The 24175-nt window shown below is 39.7% G+C and overlaps 1 protein-coding gene across 2 annotated transcripts in view; it reads left to right on the forward strand.

Annotated features, from left to right (window-relative positions):
• STAG1 (stromal antigen 1) overlaps positions 1-24175 on the forward strand; it is a 327523-nt gene that overhangs the window by 253216 nt on the left and 50132 nt on the right. For both annotated transcript variants that reach the window (XM_031663744.1, XM_031663743.1), the window contains one exon: positions 13740-13820. In XM_031663744.1, the coding sequence (XP_031519604.1) occupies positions 13740-13820 (81 nt within the window). The remainder of the gene's footprint in view (positions 1-13739; positions 13821-24175) is intronic.

A 24175-nucleotide genomic window follows, 5' to 3' on the forward strand; every position in this document is an offset into this window, starting at 1 on the left:
TTTAAAACTATGTAATAATTCTGTTTCTTATCAGACTTTGACATAATAGTTTTAGTATCCATTTATGATCCTTGCCTGATTCAGTTATTACTCTCCTGGTCACAGAGTAGTGACTAAAATGATGATTTTCTAACTCTGTTGTTTATTTTGTATTTCTTAGTTGGCACTGTATGGTAAGGAAGAACTTTCCTTTCTCCTTTCATTTATTCATTCACTCATTCACTTTTTACAATTTTAAATTCCTTTAAGAAAAATTGGTATCACTGTAGACTCATGGATACCTGTTTTATTTGAGAAGTTTTAAATCAGTACTCTTGTTTTTTATTTTGGTTATCAAATTGTAGCAGATTTGGCCAGTGGGAGTTCCTTTCAATCCAGTTCCTATGTACTTTAGAAAGGTCAGGCTTCGTGGCCCATGCCTGTAATCCCAGCTACTCAGGAGGCTGGTGTGATCTTTGCTCACTGCAACCTCCACCTCCCAGGTTCAAGTAATTCTCTGCCTCAGCCTCCCAAGTAGCTGGGATTACAGGTGCCCACCACCATGCCCAGCTAATTTTTGTGTTTTTAGTAGAGATGGGATTTCACCATCTTGGACAGGCTGGTCTTGAACTCCTGACCTTGTGATCCACCCACCTTGGCCTCCTAAAGTGCTGGGATTACAGGCATGAGCCACCAAGCCTGACCTTTTTTGTGCTAATGAATTATTTTTAATCTGTGAAAAATACTGAAAGTTACTGCAGTTCTGTAACAACAATAATCATTAGCTTGTGAAAAGCACACATTTCAGAATTTATTGTAATATCTCTTATGCCCACTTTTGTAGGATAAAGTCAAGATATATTTAAATTCTTTCTATTCTGTGACTTTGTTCCTATTTTCTGTTGGTATAGTTTTAAATTTAAATGTCATCTCAGATGACCTCTAAGAAAAATAATTTTTTTATTTTATTTTTTTCATGAAACCATTTGGAAGATGAAATATTAATTTTCTGGAAAAATACTAATTTTCTGCTTTATAGTTTCTACAACCCTCAGTAGATTCTAAAAATGGAAAACCAATCGAGCATTTATAGGTGTTTTTGTAAATAGTATTTGCTATAGAACAAAATTGTGTGACTACACCCATGAAAATGAAGTGTAATCATATATCACTAACTTTGGGCCTCTCAAGTCATCAGGATAGAAAACTTTTATTTTGCTCTTATTATTTACTAGGTACTATTTTAAACTCTCCCCTTGCCTGCCCAAGCTCGAGTGCAGTGATCTCAGCTCACCGCAACCTCCACCTCCTGGGTTCAAACAGTTCCCATGCTTCAGCCTCCCAGGTAGCTGGGATGACAGGCATATGCCACTGTGCCCAGCTAATTTTTGTATTTTCAAGAGATTCTCATGCCTCAGCCTCCCCAAATAGCTGGGATGACAGGCATGTGCACCGTGCCCAGCTAATTTTTGCATTTTTAGTAGAGATGAAATTTCACTGTGTTGACAGGGTGGTCTCAAGCTCCTGACCTCAAGTGATCCACCCACCTTGGCCTCCCAAAGTGCTGGGATTACAGGAGGGAGCCACAAGGCTGGTGACTTTAAGTCTTTTACATTTAAGTCTTTTTAAGTTTTTACATTTGTTTCATTTTAAGTCTTTACATTTGTTTCAAAATATCATTTTCGTTTTGTTGGTGATGAAACCAAAGATATTAAATAGCCTTAGGTCACATAGCTATGGCACACCACTCAAATCCAGGTTTTTAAATTTTTTTCATTGTCTCTTCCCATTTTCTGCTACTAATGTGTTGTTTATGATAGCTTGCACTACTCTTCCACTTTACCCATGTCTTCTAATGTTGGCGTTATGGCAAACTTTTTATTTTAAAACAGAGTCTTGCTCTGTCGCCCAGGCTGGAGTGTAGTAGTGTGATCTCAGCTCACTGCAGGCAACCTCCACTTCCCAGGTTCAAGCAATTCTCCTGCCTCAGCTTCCCAAGTAGCTGGGATTACAGGAGCCTGCCACCACACCCAGATAATTTTTGTATTTTTGGTAGAGAGAAGGTTTCACCATGTTGGCCAGGCTGGTCTTGAACTCCTGACCTCAGGTCATCTGCCTGCCTTGGCCTCCCAAAGTTCTGAGATTCCAGGCGTGAGCCACCATGCTCGGCCAGCAAACTCTTATTTTTTGTATTTATTTATTTACTTTTTTTTTTTTCTTAGACAAGGACTTGCCCTGTTGCACAGGTTGGAGGGCAGTGGCACAATCACAGTTCACCGCATCCTCTACCTCCCAGGCCCTCAGCCTCCCAAGGAGCTGGGACCACAGGTCTAAGCCACCACACCCCAGCTCATTTTTTAAAAGATATATTTCATAGAGATGGGGTCTCACTGTGTTGCCCAGGCTGGTTTGGAACTCCTGGGCTCAAATGGGATCCTCTCACCACTGCCAAGCCAAATACTGGTATTACAGTCATGAGCCACAACACCTAGCTGTATTTATCTTTTTTCGGATATCTTTTTATGTGTTTTAGTGGCAATTATGGGGAGAGATTAGATGCCAGTATTTAATACATCATCATGAACTAGACATGAACACATTCTTCAGACTGAATGTAATGTAGGGGGTGAGTTTCAATGTGGTCACATTTTGGCTGGGCACAGTGACTCACAGCTGTAATCCTAGCATGTTGGGAGGCTAAGACAGGTGGATGACTTCAGGCCAGGAGTTTGAGACCAGCCTGGGCAACATGGCAAAACTCCATCTATACTAAAAATACAAAAATTAGCTGAGCATAGTGGCATGCTCCTGTAATCCCAGCTACTCGGGAGACTGAGGTGGAAGAATCACTTGTACCTGGGAGGCAGAGTATGCGGTGAGCCGAGATCGTGCCTCTGTACTCCAGCCTGAGTGAGAGTGTCTCAAAGAAAAAAAAAAAAAAGTAGTCACATTTAAGCCAATAGCGGTTATTGGTTTTTGGATAGATTGTGACTTATTATTTATTTACTTTTATTTTAATTTGTGTTTTGGAGACGGAGTCTTGCGCTGTCACCCAGGCTGGAGAGTAGTGGTGCGATCTTGGCTCACTGCAACCTCTGCCTCCAGGTTCAACCAATTCTCCTGCCTCTGCCTCCCGAGTAGCTGGGACTACAGTGCCCGCTACCATGGCCAGCCAATTTCTATATTTTTAGTAGAAACAGGGTTTCACCATGTTGGCCAGGCTGGTCTCAAACTCCTGACCTCAGGTGATCCACCTACCTCAGCCTCCCAAAGTGCTGGGATTACAGGTGTGAGGCACCATGCCTGGCTTGTGACTTATTATTTATGTTTTTTTTATGTTGATAGAGTAATGCTTTTCTTAGAAGACTACACACTTATTTCCATGACTGAGCTTATAAATTATTTTAGTTACGTACTTCTGATTATTCCTTGGTCATACTGTATCAAAACCTTTTAGTATTCTTCTACCCATTTTTTATCTGTCTAGACTCCTAAGTCAAAAAGACACGAATCTAGGTTAATGCCTCCCTTTTCTTCATCAGCACACACACTTTACATCCTACTTGCTGTTTACCTTGTCATTATTCACCAAAAAATGCATTTGGGTGCCAAGTCCTGAGGATATAATGGTGTGCTACAAGCAATCCTTAATCTCATGAGGCTCTTGGTTGTTTTTTATAAATTCTACCCTCTGAATATCTTCTTGCCATACTCTTTTAGCCCTACTACCATATCCTTAGTTTAATCCCTTACAGGTTGGTGCAAAAGTAATTGCGGTTTTTGCCATTACTTTTAATGGCAAAAAAACACAATTACTTTTGCACCAACCTAGTACTTTCTTTTGAGGTTCACATCAGAACCTTTCTGTTTTAGTAACCTCAGTTTCACCCTCTCTCCATTCTAGGTTCTGTTGTAGTAACTCTCAACTATGTGTATGCATGAGAAACTCTGATAATGTTTTTTAAAAAATACCTGACTACTCTCAAATACTGTTGTATGCATGGATTACTTTGCCAACTCTCTATCAAAATTGAAAGTGGATATACCGTTCTCTGAGGATTTGTGGTTCCAGGAATTTAGATTATAAATATATACTTGGATGTGTGTACAAAGGCATAGGTGCAAATATGTTCATTGTAGCATTTATGAATATTTAAAATTTAAAACATTCTACATGTTCATCTACAGAGAACCAGTTAAATACAGCAGGATAAAGGATGATGAGAAGATTTATATATACATACATTTAGTTGAAACTTATTTTCAGATGTTTCATAAGAAACTATTGACAGTGGCTTTCTCAGTGGAAAACTAGAGATCTTTAGTGGGGAAGAAAGTTAATTTGAATTGTACACCAGTTATACTGTTGGATATTTTACCATGCACATCTAATGCTTTTTATTTATTTTTTTTTTTTGAGATAGAGTCTTGCCCTGTCGCCCAGGCACGATCTCGGCTCACTGCAACCTCCGGCTCCTGGGTTCAAGCGATCTACTGCCTCAGCCTCCCATCTAATGCTTTTTAAATTAAAATACAGTCCAGGCACAGTGACTCGTGCTTGTAATCCCAACACTTTGGGAGGCTGAGGTGAGCAGATCACCTGAGGTCAGGAGTTTGAGACCAGCTTGTCCAACATGATGAAACTCTGTCTCTACTAAAAATACAAAAAATTGCTCAGCATGGTGGCATACACCTGTAATCCCAGATACTTGAGAGGCTGAGGCATGAGAATGACTTGAACCCGGGAGGTAGAGGTTGCGGTGAGCCAAGATTGCACCACTGCACTCCAGTCTAGGTGACAGAGTGAGACTCTGTCTCAAAATAAAAAACAATTATTTAGCAATGAACAATTGAAAAGTGAAATATTATGAAATGTATAAATGTATTATTTACAATAGCGCCAAAAATATGAAAGATTCAGGTATAAATCTAATAAAGTATGTGCAAGATATGTATGCTGAAAAGTATAAAACATTAATGAAAGAGGCCGGGCGCGGTGGCTTACACCTGTAATCCCAGCACTTTGGGAGACTGAGGCATGCGGACCACCTGAGGTTAGGAGTTCGAGACCAGCCTGGCCAATATGGCAAAATGCTGTCTCTACTAAAAATACAAAATTAGCTGGGCATGATGGCACATGCCTATAATCCCAGCTACACGGGAGGCTGAGACAGGAGAATCGCTCGAACCCGGAAGGCCGAGATTGCAGTGAACTGAGATTGCGCAACTGCGCTCTAGCCTGGGCAACAAGAGCAAAACTCCCTCTCTCAAAAAAAAAAGAGAGATTGCAAAAAGAGAATATAATCTCTACACCACACTGTTGACATATGATTTTTCTTTTTACTCTTCCTTGTTTCCGATATTTGGAATTTATATGTAAGCTTGACAATACAATTTCAGAGTCTTGAGTTGCCAAGAATTAATGTGCATTAGCCTGCTTCGTAATCCATTCTTTGGGAAATGGATTCTTTGGGAAATCTTTTAATTCTTTAATCACGGAAGTTAACCTTTTATTGCATGAATTTTTTACTTGAGTTTTTCATGCTTCTAATTATATATGTTTTTTAACTTAGGATCTAGTATCCTGCTAATAATACAGTACATTGATTGGATAATCCCCCATTTCCTAGAATTTATGAATCTTCTCTCTTTACTGAATTGTTTGCTACTTTGTATCACTGAGGATTTGCATCAGTGTTTGTGTATTTCTTAACATTTCCTTAAAAATGTTACAGTGAATTTTACTCTGCCGTATTATTTTGAATTGTTGTACAGCAAAATTGACTAATTTTTCTATTTATGTACAGTCTTATGAATTTTAATGTGTTTAGATTTTTGTAGTCATCAAGATACAGAACAGTTTCACCGTCCCAGAAGACTTCTTCATACCATCCTTTTAGTCATATGCTCACCCTAGCCAAAACTCATGGACATCAGTGATTATTTTTCATTATGATAGTTTCATCTTTCTAAGATTTCCAAATAAATGGAATCATACAACATGTAACTGTTTAGAGCATAATGTCTTTCACTGAGTATAGTGTCTTCCCGGAATTAATGTTTTTGAAATTAATTAAGGTTGTGTGTCAAAGTTGGTTCCTTTTTACTGCTGAATAATATTCCACTGTGTGGATACTTAAGTTTGCTTTACCCATCTGGCCACTGAAGGATATTGAGTTGTGTCCAGCATTTGCCTGTCACAACTAAGTCTGTCATGAACATTTGTATGCAAATTTTTGTCTGAATTGATAAGTACTCATTTCTATTAAGTAAATGCCCGGAGTAAAATTGCTAGGTTTTATGGTAATTATATATTTATTAGAAACTGTCAAACCGTTTTCCAGAGTGGCTGTACCATTCTGCATTCCTGCCAACAGTGTATGAGCTTCAGTTATTGTGTATCATCATTGGTACTTGATAATTTTTACTTTAGCCATCCTTCTAAGTATATAGTGGTATCTTATCATGCTTTTAACATATTTTTCCTTTTTTCCTCTTTTTTTTTTTTTTTTTTTTTTTTGAGACAGAGTCTCATTTTGTGGCCTAGGCTGGAGTGCGGTGGCACGATCTGGGATTACAGACACCTTCTACCACAGCCAGCTAATTTTTGGTATTTTTAGTAGAAACGGGATTTGCCACATTACCCTGGCTGGTCTTGAACTCCTGGGCTCAAGCTATCTGCCCACCTTGGCCTCCCAAAAGTGCAGGGATTACAGGCATGAACCACCACACCTGGCCTAACATATATTTTTCCTCATACTAAAGATGTTGAGGCTGGATGCACTGTCCCACGCCTATAATCCCAGCACTTTGGGAGGTTGAGACAGGAGGATCGTTTGAGCCCAGGAGTTTGAGATCAGCCTGGCCAACATGATGAAACCCCGTCTCTACTAAAAATACAAAAATTAGCTGGTCATGCTAGCACACATCTGTAATCCTAGCTACTCAGAAAGCTGAGGCATGAGAATTCCTTGAACCTGGGAGGCGGAGGTTGCAGTGAACCGAGATCATGCCACTATATGTACTCCAGCCTGGGCAACAGAGTGAGACTTTGTCTGAAAAAAATAACAACAAAAAAAGGTGTTCTTTCATGTGTTTATTTATTTGCAAGCCTTATATCCTCTTTGGGAAAACCATATTGATTATTTGCATCTAAATGCTCATTTCGAAGAGGATGTTAATTGTCACTCTTATGAACCCAGTCTTAAAAATGATAGACCAATACTGGCTGTCAGACACAATTAAGTTTAGTTCACTCTTTTGTCATGCACCTGTCCACTAAAAAGTTTGAGCCTCCTCATATTTAAGGTCTCTTGCCAACAGAAAAATAGAAGAGCCCAGATTTTCCACTGTCATTACATGGATTTTTTAGGATTTTAAACATATCCTATAGGTGTGGATAATATGCATGTATACACACACACATATATGCATAATTATTTTCCTGTTATTCTCTAGTCTTAATTCAGAGTTTATTTTCCATGTAAACTCAGTTTTCTAAACTTAAACATTCCAGAAACTTTACATTAATAATAAAATTAATCTTGAAGATGTGCAATATCTGTCATTAGCCACAAGCTGAATGATTCTCACTGATTCAGCCAGCTAGTCAGAGATACGAAGGTATAGTTCTTTTAAAGAACTATTAAGGGGCTAACAATTTTTTTTGATTAAAGTAGTGCTGGCTGCTATAATCAATTAATTTCAAAATCTCAGTGGCTTAACACATAGGAATTTATTTCTCATACCCATAACCATAAAGTATCATTAGGGGAAGTAGGGTGTTATTGCTCTCCCCAGTCATTCAGGGACCAAAGTTTTCCTGGGGTGTTGGTGTCCTGGCAGACAGAAGATAGAAAGAAAAGGCACTCCTGCTTGTTAATTTACCTAGAAATGTACAATACATGTTAGTGTTTCCTCCCAGGAACAGCATTTCCTCATGGAAACAGGAGGATGGAGAAAGTGGGTTGGAAGAAATTATTAGTCATCAGACAAATAATGACTTGCTGTCATTTGATGATCCTCTCCAGGCTCAGAGCAATGTTAATCAAAGGCAGAAGGGGTATGGTACTCAAGGTTGCAACAGTGGCTTTTGCCTTTTGCAATTTTTTATTCCTTGTTTCTTGTTTCATTTGTCCTCCAGAAAGACAAAGTTACTGAATAATGATTTCTGAACAAGTTAGGATAACATTGCTGGTGTGGAGGATAAAATATCAAAATGACTAAGAGTGAAGCTTGATAGGAGAAGTTCTGAATTTTCTTTTGGTGTCGATAAGCTATATTGTTATGGAATTGTGTCTGTGAGAAAGCAGAATGTTTCCCAGTCAATGAGAGCAAGCTTTTTATTTTAAGGTAATGCAGTGGAGTCCCTTTAAAAGTAAATTTAAAAGGAATACCAATGTGTGAAACAGATTAGAATGGGAATTCTATATTTGTAACAGGTAATGGGATGACCAAATGTCTCTGTTCCCTCATAACCCCTGACAAGAAACTTCTTTAAAACTATGAAACAGCCTGAAATATTTCTAGTGTAGGATAATAGAAAAGTAGAAGGAAAGGAAGTGATATTTATAATGAGTAGGACAATGACATAACCAAAATAAAGCAATTCTTCTTCAACATTACTTTTTTCCAGCTTAATTTCTCATTGATTTTTTTTTTTTTTTTTGAGACGGAGTCTCGCTCTGTCACCCAGGCTGGAGTGCAGTGGCCGGATCTCAGCTCACTGCAAGCTCTGCCTCCCGGGTTCACGCCATTCTCCGGCCTCAGCCTCCCGAGTAGCTGGGACTACAGGCACCCGCCACCTCGCCCGGCTAGTTTTTTGTATTTCTTAATAGAGACGGGGTTTCACCGTGTTAGCCAGGATGGTCTCGATCTCCTGACCTCGTGATCCGCCCGTCTCGGCCTCCCAAAGTGCTGGGATTACAGGCTTGAGCCACCGCGCCCGGCCTCTCATTGATTACTATTAATTTATGTATCACTCTTCTAGTAATTTAACAAATACAGTTTCAAATTCAAGGGAATTTTTAAAATCTTGTCTTTCTTTTCCATTCAGACCTCATTATTATTGTACTTAATATTATAATTTAGAATTTACCTTAAGGTATCTCAGGACCATTGAACATCTTCTAGTGTAGTAGGGTGATTTGTTTAGCACTAATGTTTATAACTTGACAGTGTTCCAATAGTCTATTTTCTGCATTCTGACATGAGTCAGTCATTTAATTATGTTTAATAAAATCCTGACATGATCTCATTAATGTTGCACCAAAGGCAGCACCACTTATTCCTCTAAATTCCTCTAATTCTTTTTTCTTTCCTTTTTTGTTTTCTTTTTCTTTGCTTTTTTTTTTTTTAAAGTCAGGCTCTGTCGCCCAGGCTGGAGTGCATTGGTGTGATCTTGACTCATACAACCTCTGCCTCCCAGGTTCAAATCATTCTCCTGCCTCAGCCTCCCCAGTAACCAGGAATACAGGCATGTGCCACCATGCTTGGCTAATTTTTTGTATTTTTAGTAGAGACAGGGTTTTGCCATGTTGACCAGGCTGGTCTATAACTCCTGACCTCAGGTGATCCACCCACCTTGGCCTCCCAAAGTTCTGGGATTACAGGCATGAGCCACTGCACCCAGGACCAGTTATTCCTCATACCTCCAATTCTTAAGAGTTATTGTCAGTCTCAAGTAGGCACATTGGAAGTATCTTTTGCTTGAGGGATCTGAAACCTTAAAATTTATTATTTTTTTTCTTTTTTAGACAGAGTCTCACTCTGTCACCCAGGCTGGAGTACAGTGGCATGATCTCGACTCACTGCAACCTTCGCCTCCTGGGTTAAAGTGATTCTCACGTCTCAGCCTCAAAGTAGCTTGGACTACAGGTGTGTACCACCACGCCTGGTAATTTTTTGTATTTTTAATAGAGTCGAGGTTTCACCATGTTGGCCAGGCTGGTGTGGAACTCCTGACCTTAGGTGATCCACCTGCCTTGGCCTCCCAAAATGCTGGGATTACAGACATGAACCACTGCGCCTGGCCTGAAACCTGAAAATTTTAAAGTAAAATCAGCTAGGCCGGGCATGGTGGCTCACACCTGTAATCCCACTTTGGGAGGCTGAGGTGGGCGGATCACAAGCTCAGGAGTTCGAGACCAGCCTAGCCAACATAGTGAAACCCCATCTGTACTGAAAATACAAAAATTAGCCCGGTATGGTGGCAAGCACCTGTAGTCCCAGCTACTCAGGTGGCTGAGGCAGGAGAATCCCATGAACCCGGGAGGAGGAGGTTGCAGTGAGCCAAGACATTGAGCCAAGACATGAGCTAGAGTCATTGCACTCTAGCCTGGGTGACAGAGTGAGATTCCATCTCAAAAAAAAAAAAAAGTAAAATCAGCTGTAACTCACAACTAGTTCCTGCAGCATTCTACTTATTGATTTCCCTTTTAACTTATTATCTGCATATATTTACCTTTATGGTTTGTAGTTTATCAAGTGGAGAAGATAATAGTGACACTAGATAAATTTACTGATTAAATAATGGAATACTGGCTGGGCGCGGTGGCTCACACCTGTAATCCCAGCACTTTGGGAGGTCGAGGCAGGTGGATCACCTGAGGTCAGGAGTTAGAGACCAGCCTGACCAACATGGTGAACCCTGTCTCTACTAAAAATACAAAAATTAGCCGGGCGTGGTGGCACTTGCCTGTAATCCCAGCTGCTCAGGAGGCTGAGGCAGGAGAACCGTTTAACCCGCCACTGCACTCTAGCCTGGGGGACAGCAAGACTCGATCTCAAAAAATAAAATAAAATAAATGAATATCAATATTAAGTATGCTTTATTGCAAAAAGATACATCATTTATTCAAAAAATGTAGTAAACATTTTGTGTACAAAAATGTAATAAAAGACCTATCCAAAGCCTGGGCGACAGTGCAAGACTCCGTCTCAAAAAAAAAACTGAAAAGGTGCTCATCCTCGTTGTATTTAGAGAAATGTAAAATTAAAACCACTACTCATATGTAATAGAATTTCCAAACTTAAGTAATCTGATATCAAGTGTTGGTAGAAATGTGAAGACACAGCAACTGTCAATGACTAGTAGATACACTTTGGATAACAGTTTGGGAATATCTAATAACATTATACATACACATACTGTATGATCCAGAAGTCCTAGTCTTAGAGCGTCAGGAATAGGATTTTGTCTCTGTTTTCCAGAGAGACAGATAACAGAATTCAGGAAAGTAAGATTGAGTAAAGATTACAACGTAAAAGAGAACTCCAATTTGGATAGGTTTTTTACTACATTTTTGTTTGAATACTTGATGTATCTTACTGCAATAAAACATACTTAATATTGATATTCTCAAAATGCGGTCTGGGAACCCATGGGAGGTTTCCAGGAGAGGTCCATGAAGTCAAAACTATTTTTACAATAAGATCAAGATGTTATTTCCTTTTTTCACTCTCATTCTCTTGCAAGTGTACAGGTGGGGTATTGGTGTCACAGCAAGGAATATTCATGTTATCTACAAAGGTTATTAAACTGTACCTTCTTTTCCCAAACTACTTTGTGAGACTGGATATTTTTCGTATACTTCAATGAAAACAATATATTGTAACATAATCCAAAACAGGAAAATTCAGTTGTTTTCTATTAAGACAGACCTTAAAGATTTGCAAAAATGTAAAACAGTGCTACTCTTATTAAATATTCTTTCCTTTAGAAAATTTATTTTGAGGCCGGGTGCAGTGGCTCGCGCCTGTAATCCCAACATTTTGGGAGGCCGAGGCAGGCAGATCACGAAGTCAGCAATTCGAGACCAGCCTGGCCAACATGGTGAAACCCTGTCTCTACTAAAAATACAAAAATTAGCCAGGCATGGTGGCGGGCGCCTGTAATCCCAGCTACTCGGGAACCTGAGCCAGGAGAATCGCTTGAACCCGGGAGGCGGAGATTGCAGTGAGCCAAGAATGCACCATTGCACTCCAGCCTGGGAAACAAAGTGAGACTTCATCTCAAAAAAAAAAATTATTTTGTTTTGGGGCCGGGTGCGGTGGCTCACGCCTGTGGTCCCTAGCACTTTGGGAGGCAGAGGTGGGAGGATCGCCTGATCTCAGAAGTTCAAGACCAGCCTGGGCAACATGGCAAAACCCCATCTCTACTAAAATACAAAAAAATTAGTCGGGCGTGCAGCTGTAGTCCTAGCTGTGCTCGGGAGGCTGAGGTAGGAGAATTGTTTGAACCCGGGAGATGGAGTTTGCAGTGAGCCGAGATCATGCCACTGCACTCCAGCCTGGGCGACAGAGCAAGACTCTGTCTCAAAAAAAAAAAAAAAAAAAAAGAAAAGAAAATTTATTGATAATCGGGTACCATGGCTCAGACCTGTAGTCCTAGCAGTATGGGACACCAAGGCAGGTGGATTGCTTGAGTCTGGGAGTTCGAGACCAGCCTGTGCATCATGACGAAACCCCGCCTCTAATCAAAATACAAAAGTTAACCAGACATGATGGTGCATGCCTGTAGTCCCAGCTACTTGGGAGGCTGAGGTGGGAGGGCCACCTGAGCCAGCGAGGCTGAGGCCACAGTGGCCGTGATCACACCACTGCACTCCAGCCTGAGTGACAAAGTGAGACCCTGTCTCAAAAAAAAAAAAAAAAGTTTATTTCTTTTCAGAAAGTTTTATTATTTGTTATGTAATAAATTTTTTAAGTGAATTAAGTATTTTATAAACATTTCTTAGTTTTAGTTTCTAATACAATAGTATTGAGAGATATAACCCACATAAGGAAAAACTCTTTTGGACTCTTAGTAACTTTTAAGAGTACAAACAGATCCTGAGAACTAAAAACTCTGAAAACCTCTGCCCTAGAAAAATGCATGCAGAGTGCACCAAGAGACATGTATAAGCATGTTCATCGCAATATGATCCATAATGGCCTAAAACTCAAAGCAGTGTAAAAGTTTATCAACGATAGATGAATAGGGAGTATTCTAAATATTACACAGAACTAAAAACTAATGAACTCTAGGTATATGCAACATCAATAAATCTGAAACGTAAATGTTAAATGAAAAAGTCAGACTCAAAGTAATACATACTGTATGATTACATTTATGTATTGTTCAATGATATGCATAAAAATCTTTAGGAATGCAGACTTAGGTAATTAAAATATGCCAATTCCCAAATAATCCATAATAACTGTTGCCCTTGGGAGAAAAAAGATGCTATATTGGGAGGAGATGCTAGCAATGTTTTATTTCCTGATGTGGGTGGTAGTTACATAGGTATTTTTTGCTTTATATTCATTAAGCTTTATACTCATAAGTGTACTTTTTGATATGACTATTTTCACATTAAAGTTCTTTAAAACAAGTAGAAATTTTCTTATAAAATGTGGGTAAATACTTTAGATTCAGTTATTTCAACTATAAAATTTGGATAAAAATAATTTCATCAGTCTCCTTTTAAAAATTTGACTAAGCAAAATATTCATGACACTACATTTTTGTTTAAACATAGTGCTATTTCAATCTATATTTATTCCCATATGTTGTGTCTTTATTCTCCAGATTGATATATTGGTGTGTCCTTTTTAACCAAATATTTTATACATTCTCATTAATTATACAAAAATTTGGACTTGAAGCTATACTATCAAATAACAACTGTGATAAATATTATTATCTTAGCACAGTGCAAACAGATTATCTCATTTTTTTGAATTTTTCATTAAAAAAAATTTTTTTTCATTTGATACAGATAGTCGTGCAAGCACTGCAGTGTTCCCATTACTCGATTCTTTGGCAGTTGGTGAAAATTACTGATGGTTCTCCTTCCAAAGTAAGTAAGAGTTTCTGTAGGCAGAAGGGTTATTACTGAAATAATAACCTTGCTTAACTATTTAATAATTTACTATTATCTGTTATTGTATAATATAAATTATTGTAATATTTAATAAAATATATGATTATTACCAGTTCTTGGTTTATCTTATGAGTAAGTATACATTTACCTCTTTGGGAAGAGCCAGAATCTTCAAGCAAAAGACACATAGTTATGTGTGTGTATATATATGTACACATGCACACAGATTAAAACTTCTTATATAAAATCACTGTAGTAGACACAAGAGCTCTGATAGGTAACATGCTATTAAAAAGAATAACATTGAGGCCGTGCATGGTGGCTCACGCCTATAATCCCAGCACTTTGGGAGGCCAAGGCAGGCAGATCACTTGAGGTCAGGGGTTCAGGAACAGCCTGGCCAACATGGTGAAACTCCGTCTCTACTAAGAATACAAAAATTAGCTGGGCATGGTGGTACCCATCTGTAGTCCCAGCTACTCAGGAGGCTGAGGCAGGAGAATCACTTGAACCCAGGAGGTAGAGGTTGCAGTGAGCTCAGATCACACCACTGCCCTCCAGCCTGAGCGACAGAGTGAGAGACTCTGTCTCAAAAAAAAAAAAAAAAAAAAAACACAAACATTAGCCGGATGTGGTGTTGGGCACCTGTAATCCCAGCTACTGAGGAGGCTGAGGCAGGAGAATCGCTTGAACCCAGGAGGCAGAGGTTGCAGTGAGCCAAGATCGTGCCATTGCACTCTAGCCTGGGCAACAAGAACAAAACTCCATCTCACAAAAAAAAAAAAAGAATAACATCATTGAAAGGTAATAGTATGTAGCTTTTGATTCTGGCAGTATGATACCTAGAGACACAAAGTGAACAACTCTTTTGAAGTTAAAAACAACTTAAAATGTTGGGTAAATTTTTTTTTTATTTTAATGTATCCATGACCATGCAAAACAGAAAGAAAAATGGGGGCTAGGGATTAAATGAAAAGTAAGATCAAGAAAGCCAAAAAGAGCACTGAAGACTGCTTTACCTTGAGGATCATTTCTAATGTACAGTCCAAGGTCCGTCCAGGATAGAATGTCTCATAGGTGGCCACATCTCTCAGATTATTTTGGAATCCTAACGAGCTACTCTCAGCACAGTGGTGAACTAGAAATAAACCCACTCCAGTTTCCTTCAAGGGCTGGGGGATTATAAGGAAAAGAGTCTGTCTTAAAATGTGGCATTGATTAAAATGGGGAAAAATAAATCTCCCATGAAAATTTATAACTATGACTTAGCTTTTGTGTAGGTTTTCACCTGAATTCATACTATTTTGATGGTAAAAAAGAAAGAAAAAAAGTTGAGATTTTGATTAAGTGTTCTATAATGGTGATATCCCCAACCACCTAACAAAATCAAATCCAAGTCTCTTCTGGAGGAACTTGCCTTAAAGAATTTTCCACAAGTAAAATCTTAAGCAAAGTGAGCTCACAGCTAAAATATCACTTGTGAAAACAACCATGAAGAGAATCAGACAAAAAATACTTCACATTGGAATTATCTGACACAAATATAAAATAAATGTTTCAGTTATTTCATGTGATGAGAGACCTGAATGTAAGAAGCAAACATTTGATAAAGAATCAAATAAAGATATTAGTATGTTTGTATATCTTCCTCTTAAGAAAACAAACCGTTTAAACAGTAAAGATGATTAATGCATTTGCATATAGAACCAACAGCTTGATATGGAGTGTTATTTTTTCAGAGTAAGAATTTTTTTCTTTTCTGAGTAATAATTTGAGGATCTCTGCATTTAGAAAGTAGTAGGATTTTTAAATTCTTTCTAATTAGAAGAATGGTAATATATGGGTTAGCCTCTTGGTTTTTCTCTTTTATTAGTAATTTCAGTCTTAAAAAGCAAAAATAACAGTTAACCTTTTATTAGTAATGAAAGCCACTTTAAAACTGTTACAGCCGGGCACGGTGGCTCGCGCCTCTAATCCCAGCACTTTGGGATGCCAAGGCGGGCAGATCACAAGGTCAAGAGATCGAGACCAGCCTGGCCAATATGGTGAAACCCTGTCTCTACTAAAAATACAAAAATTAGTTGGGTGTGGTGGCGGGCACCTGTAGTCCCAGCTACTCAGGAGGCTGAGGCAGGAGAATCGCTTGAACCCAGGAGGCGGAGGTTGCAGTGAACCAAGATCATGTCACTGCACTCCAGCCTGGGCGATAGAGCAAGACTGTCCAAAAAAAAAGGCCAGGCGTGGTGGCTGACACCTATAATCCCAGCACTTTGGGAGGCCGAGGCAGGCAGATCACGAGGTCAGGAGATCGAGACCATCCTGGCTAACACGGTGAAACCTCATCTCTACTAAAAATACAAAAAAATTAGCCAAGTGTGGTGGCAGGCGCCTGTAGTCCCAGCTACTCAGGAGGCTGAGGCAGGAGAATGGCGTGAGCCGAGGAGGCGGAGCTTGCAGTGAGCGGAGAGATCGCGGGGCTGCACTCCCACCTGGGTAATAAAGCAAGACTCCGTCTCCAAGAAAAATAAAACTGTTGTTACACTGCGCATGGTGACTCACGCCTGTAATCCTAGCACTTTGGGAGACCAAGGTGGGTGGATCACCTGAGATCAGGAGTTCCGACCAGCCTGGCTAGCATGGTGAAACCCTGTCTCTACTAAAAATACAAAATTAGCTGGGCGTCGTGGCGCACATCTGTAATTCCAGCACAAGAATCGCTTGAACGTGGGAGGCAGAGGTTTCGGTGAGCCAAGATCTTGCCACTGCATTACAGCCTGGGCGACAGAACGAGCCTCTTGTCTTTTTTTGAAATGTTCTTTATTGTAAAGTCAAAGGAGATTGAATTTATATATTAAAATTTGTTAGGATAGGTTTAATAATTATACAATTGCTTTTATTCTCATCCTTCTGATTGAATTTTTAGGTATTTTTTCCCACAGACATCATTTTTGTTGAGTTACTTGCATTTTGGCTAAATATTGAATTTAGTAAATTTAGAATGTGTTATTCCCTAAAAATTTAGCATAATTGATGGCTAATTCCTCCTTGTAAATCTATTCATAATTTAAATTTTTTCTTTTTTTTTTTTCCTTTTTTTTTTTGAGATGGAGTCTCGCTCTGTCACCTAGGCTGGAGTGCAGTGGTGCGATCTTGGCTCACTGCAACCTCCACCTCCCGGGTTCAAGCGATTCTCCTGCCTCAGCCTCCTGAGTAGCTGGGATTACAGGTGCATGCCACCATGCCTGGGTGTTTTGTATTTTTAGTAGGGACTGGGTTTCACCATGTTGGCCAGGCTGGTCTCGAACTCCTGACCTCAAGTGATCCGCCCACCTCAGCCTCCCAAAGTGTTGGGATTACAGGTGTGTGCCACTGTGCCCAGCCTAAATTTTGTCTTTTTACAACTATATTCCATAATTGGGATAATAATCTCTGTTCTTCAATCGACTTCTTTGAATATTTTCTATTTTTTAATCTTTTTACAGCAGAATTATTTTGAAATTCCTTGCCTATTTTTGCCTGACATATTCTCCTAATAAAAGATAGTTTTATTTTTTTATTAGTCACATTACGTATTTAATTAGCAATGCAGATTTTGTTGCCAGAACTAATTTTGTTTTGTTTTTAAGACAGGGTCTCACCCTGGCTGCCCACTGTCATGGCTCACTGTGGCCTCAACCTCCTGGGCTCATGTGATCCTCCCACCTCAGCCCCTGAAGTAGCTGGGACTACAAGCGTGTGCCACCACGCCTGGCTACTTTTTTGTTTTTGTTTTTGTTTTTTTGACAGAATCTCACTAGAGTGCAGTGGCATGATCTTGGCTCATTGCAACCTCTGCCTCCCAGATTCAAGCAATTCCCCTGCCTCAGCATCCCAAGTAGCTGGGATTACAGGTGTCTTCCACCATACCTGGCTAATCTTTGTTTTTTAGTAGAGACGGAGTTTCACCATGTTGGCCAGGCTGGTCTCAAACTCCTGACCTCAGGTGTTCCGCCTGTCTTGGCCTCCCAAAGTGCTGGGATTACAGGTATGAGCCACCACACCCGGCCACGCCTGGCTACTTTTTTACATTTTTTGTAGAGATGGGGTTTCACCATATTACCCAGGCTGGTCTCGAACTCCTAGACTCAAGCAATCCACCCGCCTCAGCCTCCCAAAGTGCTGGGATTACAGGTGTGACCCACTGATATTCTTTATGCCAGAAAGAATGCTGCGGCGTCTTTTATGTGCTTTATTCATTTGATTTACATTTATAGTTTTGTGTGCATTTATAGCATATGTGAAATTTTTCTTACTTAGATATTTGTCTCAAGTTATTTCTTCTCATTTTGAAGTTGTTGGTAGTTTCTTTAAAAGTCCAAGGTGTATTCTGTAATCATCATACATCAGTTCTGTCTATAATATTAAAATGTTTCTCTAAGTGATAACCTTCAAAAGCATTAATTTTTAAGACACATGCAAACTTTAAAAATTCATGTTTTGGCTGGGTGCAGTGGCTCACGCCTGTAATTCCAGCACTTTGTGAGGCTGAGGTGGGCAGGTCATGAGGTCAAGAAATAGAGATTATCCTAACCAACATGGTGAAACCCCCGTCTCTACTAAAAATACAAAAATTTGCTGGGCGTGGTGGCTCGTCCCTGTAGTCCCAGCTACTCGGGAGGCTGAGGCAGGAGAATCACTTGAACCTGGGAAGCAGAGGTTGCAGTGAGCCAAGATCGCACCACTGCACTCCAGCCTGCAACAGAGCGAGACTCCATCTCAAAAAAAAGAAAAATCCATGTTTGAGGCTGGAAATGGTGGTTCATGCCTATAATCCTAGCACTTTGGGAGGCCAAGGTGGGCAGATCAGTTGAGGTCAGGAGTTGGAGAACAGCCTGACCAACATGGTGAAACACTGTCTCAACTAAAAATACAAAAATTAGCCAAGTATAGTGATGCATGCCTGTAGTCCTAGCTACTCGGGAGGCTGAGGCAGGAGAATCGCCTGAACCCACAGGCGGTGGAGATTGCAGTGACCTAAGATTACGCCACTGCACAGTTGCAGTGAGCCTAGGCAACAGAGTGAGACTCTTTGTCTCAAAAAAAAAAAAAAAAAAAAAAGATGAAGCATAAGAGGGGACTTTGTTGTTGTCATTATCTTATTGTTTTACATTTTGTTTGTTTGTTTGTTTGTTCATTTATTTGTTTGTTTTGAGATAGAATCTTGCTCTATTGCCCAGGCTGGAGCTCAGTGGCATGATCTCAGCTCACTGCAAGCTCTGCCTCCCAGGTTCAAAGGATTCTCCTGCCTCAGCCTCTCCTGAGTAGCTGGGATTACAGTCACCCACCACCATGTCTGACTAATTTTTGTATTTTTACAAAAGTTGGCTCAGTTTGTAATGCCAGGACTAACAGTATATGGAGGACTTCTGTGATAATGCACCTAAAACTCTATCTATTTTTTTCCCCTTTTTTTTCCTGAAGTTTAAATGTAATATGGTCGATATTGGGATACTTATATATGTTAAATATATTTAATATTTGTAATGTTGGTCATTTAGAAGCAACCTGAAAGTTTGTTACATAAAGCAATTTTGTTTTATTTTGTTGAGAAAATGTTAAAATGAAATGGGTCATTTAGATAGTGAGGGAGCAAGCCAGCCAACCACTATCTGTTTTTCTTTCTGTAATCATTAATACATTTACAGAAACATTTAAATCTCTCAACAGGTCGCTTATATTTTTATTAATAAAATATGCTTATTATTTTTTTGGCATAAAATACAAGGTAGAGTTCTCATAAATTTCAGCTCTCCTACTTGAGCATATGTTCATTATAAAAGAAGAAATACATAAATAGTAATACAGACAAAATAAAACTGACTCTTACCACTTTTAGATAACCACTGTTAATGTTTTGGTGTATTTTCTTTTTTCTTTTTCTTTCTTTCTTTTTTTTTTTTTTTTTTTTGAGATGGAGTCTCACTCTGTCACCCAGGGTGGAGTGCAGTTGTGCAATGTCGGCTCACTGCAACCTCCACCTCCCAGGTTCAAGCGATTGTCCTGCCTCAGCCTCCCCAGTAGCTGGGACTACAGGCGCATGCCACCACGCTTGGCTTATTTTTTGTATTTTTAGTAGAGACGGGGTTTCACTGTGTTAGCCAGGATGGTCTTGATCTCCTGACCTTGTGATCCACTCGCCTCAGCCTCCCAAAGTGCTGGGATTACAGGCATGAGCCACTGCGCCCAGCCTGGTGTATTTTCTTTAGTACTTTTTCTTTAATATATTTGTAATTTTATTGAGATTATAATGTACTTTCAATTTGTATCTTCTCTTCAATTAACACATTTTCTTCAGTTATTAAGAAAAGTTTATAGAGAATATTTTTAATATATGCATAATCTATTGTGTAGCTCTACCATAATTTATTTTACCTCTCTCCTCTCTTAGATATTTGGGTTTAAATATTTCTACTAATAAAATTAATGCTGTGATGGGCATTCTGGTGCAAAAAGCTTGTTCTATGTTTTTCATTGTTTCATCTTGTATTATATTCTTAGAAATGGAATTGCTAGGTCAATGATTGTGTATGCTTTTAAGGTTCTTGATGCATACTGCCAAATTGCTTTTTAAAGTGTACTTTTCTAAAAATTTTTTTCTTTTCTATTGTCATGAACACTGTCACTCAGGAGATTATGAGTGGTAGTTACAATTGAAGTTTAAATTCAAGTTATAATTTAACTCAACAGTAAACACTATTAAATGAAGTTTATGAGAAGACTGTATTAAGAAAAAGCTTCGATCGTTATTTGAAATGGAAGTGCACTAGGTTTCACCAATGGATATTTCCTCTGTTCCGCGAATTCCCAGAGTTGGAAGCTCTGGGGCAGTCTTACAGGTCATGCTCAGTATACTTTGCTCCGGTGCCCCCTAGTGCTGGTCCTGTAGAAGCAGCCTTCATTTTTTCTTTGTAGAAGAAAACATCATTCTTCCTTCAGCTCCTTCTGGACATATACAAAGACATTTAAAGAGCCAGGCTAATAAGAGTTAGGGCTAAAATGGGCCGGGCGCGGTGGCTCATGCCTGTAATCCCAGCACTTTGGGAGGCCGAGGCGGGCGAATCATGAGATGAGGAGATCAAGACCATCCTGGCCAACATGGTGAAACCCCATCTCTACTAAAAATACAGAAGTTAGCTGGGCATGGTGGCGTGCACCTGTAGTCCCAGCTACATGGGAGGCTGAGGCAGGACAATCGCTTGAACCCAGGAGGTGAGTTGCAGTGAGCTGAGATCGTGCTGCTGCACTCCAGCTTGGCAACAGAGCAAGACTGTCTCAAAAAAAAAAAAAAAAAAAGAGGGCTAAAGTAATGCCCCTATTGCCTTCTTTGGCCTGCAGATCTAGAATTTATCCTTATTTTTTTTCTCTCCTGGGAGGAGCTGTTCTGCTTTCTATAGTCTTATATTTGTGCTACTCTCTGCCTTACCCTGCGTGTTTCTATTCTAGACTGCAGTAGGGAGGACCTGGGCCAAACATCCCTACCTCTGGACCCTCACCCTGTTTCAAATCCTTTATGTCAAAGAAAGTCAGTATACCCTAGGTAGCTACAAGTCCAATCATTATTGAGTCGTTTAGCTATAAAATTTGTCCTTCCATCACTGTCTTGACTGAAGGTTCTCCTCTGAAAATTCCAACTTGTTGACCTTCAAACACACTGGAGAAAAGAGCAGTAAGGGTGAAGGTGGGACTGATAGTGGCCAAACCCCATGAGAAGACATGTTTAACCTTGCTATCCTTCCCACAAACATGCATTCCTACAAATGTGTTAGAAATAGGCTCAGATGTGTAAAAATCTACAGGCTGCTTTCTGTCGCTCTTTCTTTCCTCTTCCCTACGCATTCCTTCAGAATAGCAGTGAGTAAGGGATAGCTCACTAGAGTCCTGGCCCAGAATTCCTGTAATAACAAAATACAGATAGCAACTCCCTATCTGCAGAGTTAACTGCTTTGAGAGGAAGGGAGTGGGACCAAGCATGAGAAATAATAGTGATCCTTGTAGGAACAAATTTTTAGTCACATGTAACCATTTTATTTCGCTTCTTTTCTTAGAGAATCTTTTCCCCCACCTTTTATTTATTGGAAATTCTGTTCCATTAGTTAATTCTAAGCCTTTCCTTTCGGTCATTCCATCACTCCAGAGTTGTTCTTTAATACATGTGTTCCTGTTAATATTATGTCCAATCACAAGTGCCTGATTGGCTGGTCTAGAAAAGTTAAGAGGAGAAAGATACAGGTCTTGTTTAATATCCATTTCATATTCAGCTCTCAGAATATTCATTTAAAAGAATCTGGAATGTAAAAGTAGTTGTCTCTTTATAGCAAATTCAGAACTTCTCCAAAATTACATTCAACCCAATATTTTAAAATCCTCTGAAAACCAGAAATAAATATCTTCAATTTAGAAAATAACTTACAAGTCATGGTTTCAACATTCCATTAAGAATACCATGTTGTGTTTGCAGCCCTATTCCTGGGCCTCTGGATATAGAGGCTTGCTTCCTGGTAGGGAATCCCCTCTTTAAAAATAGCATAAGGGGCCGGGTGCGGTGACTCATGCCTGTAATCCCAGCAATTTGGGTGTCCGAGGCAGGCAGATCACAAGGTCAGGAGTTCAAGACCAGCCTGGCCAATATGGTGAAACCACATCTCTACCAAAAATATAAAAAATTAGCCAGGCTTGGTGGCGGGCACCTGTAGTCCCAGCTACTCAGGAGGCTGAGGCAGAAGAATAACTGGAACCCAGAAGGCAGAGGTTGCAGTGAGTGAGCCAAGATCATGCCACTGCACTCCAGCCTGGGCGACAGAGTGAGACTCTGTCTCAAAAAAAAAAAAAAAAGCATAAGATCGGGCGCAGTGACTCACACTAGTAATCCCAGCACTTTGGGAGGCCAAGACGGGCAGATCACCTGAGGTCAGGAGGTTGGGACCAGCCTGGCCAACATGGTAAAACCCCATCTCTACTAAAAATACAAAAATGAACCAGGTGTGGTGGCACACACCTGTAATTCCAGTTACTCGGGAGGCCATGGCAGGAGAATTGCTAGAACCCAGGATGTGGAGGCTACAGTGAACCAAGGTGGCACCACTGCACTCCAGCATGGGCGACAAAGCAAGAATCTGTCTCAAAGAAGAATAATGATAAAAATAAATAAATCCAGCCTGACCAATATGGTGAAACCTCATCTCTACTAAAAATACAAAAAAATTAGCCAAGTGTGGTGGTGTGTGCATGTAGTCCCAGCTACTCAGGAGACTGAGACAGGAGAATTGCTTGAACTGGGAGACGGAGATCACGCCACTGCACTCCACCCTGGGCAACAGAGTGAGACTCAGTCTGAAAAAAAAAATCAAATAAATAAAGTATAAGGCCCCCTCAGACTCACTAGCCTGTCCACAATGAATGCTGTTTTTACCTATTAAGACACAGTAGCCTAGTTTACAAATACACAAACTCCTTAAGACATTTAATACTTCATGATCTAAGTAACAAGGCAGGACTAAGAAGGTTAATTCTAAATAACAGGTATTACATTGTAAAAATACGTTTTCACTAAGCTTTTCAGAAGCCTAAAACAATATTAAGAATATTTAGACACTTTGGGAGGCTGAGGCAGGAGGATTGGTTGAGGCCAGGAGTTCAAGACCAAGGACAACATAGTGAGATCCCATCTCTGTTTTTTAAAGTTATTATGTATAAAAAAAGAATATTTAGACAACATAACACTTTCTAGTACAGAGATTTGAGATTTCCTCCACCAAAATTGATGTTTCCTTTCCTGTCAGGTTATTTGAGTAAAAAGGAGATAGGTTTCTTATCCTGCTTAATATCCCCTAAGTGGTACAGTAATGCATTTTCCTTACTACAGTAGGTTTTTCAGTAAAATTTTTTTTTCCTAATAAGTAACAGTTACTAGGTTGTTTGTTAAATGACTTCTTATTGCTTACACAATTTATATAAGTAGCTCCCTGCCTGTGTGGTGGCTCACACCTGTAATTTCAGCACTTTGGGAGACTGAAGTGAGTGGATCTGGAGGCCAGGAGTTCAAGACCAGCCTGAAACCCTGTCTTTACTAAAAATACAAAAATTAGCCAGGCGTACTGGCGCATGCCTGTAATCCCAGCTACTCAGGAGGCTGAGGCAGGAGAATCGCTTGAACCCAGGAGGCGGAGGTTACAATGAGCCGAGATCACTCCACTGCTCTCTAACCTGGGCAACAGAGCGAAACTCCGTCTCAAAAAAAAAAAAAAAAAAAAAGGCAGCAGCTCCCAATTCTTCTGTTTCCAGCATTTTTGTGT

Source organism: Papio anubis, chromosome 2 (assembly GCF_008728515.1).
Source record: "Papio anubis isolate 15944 chromosome 2, Panubis1.0, whole genome shotgun sequence".
NCBI classification, from domain to species: Eukaryota; Metazoa; Chordata; class Mammalia; order Primates; family Cercopithecidae; genus Papio; species Papio anubis.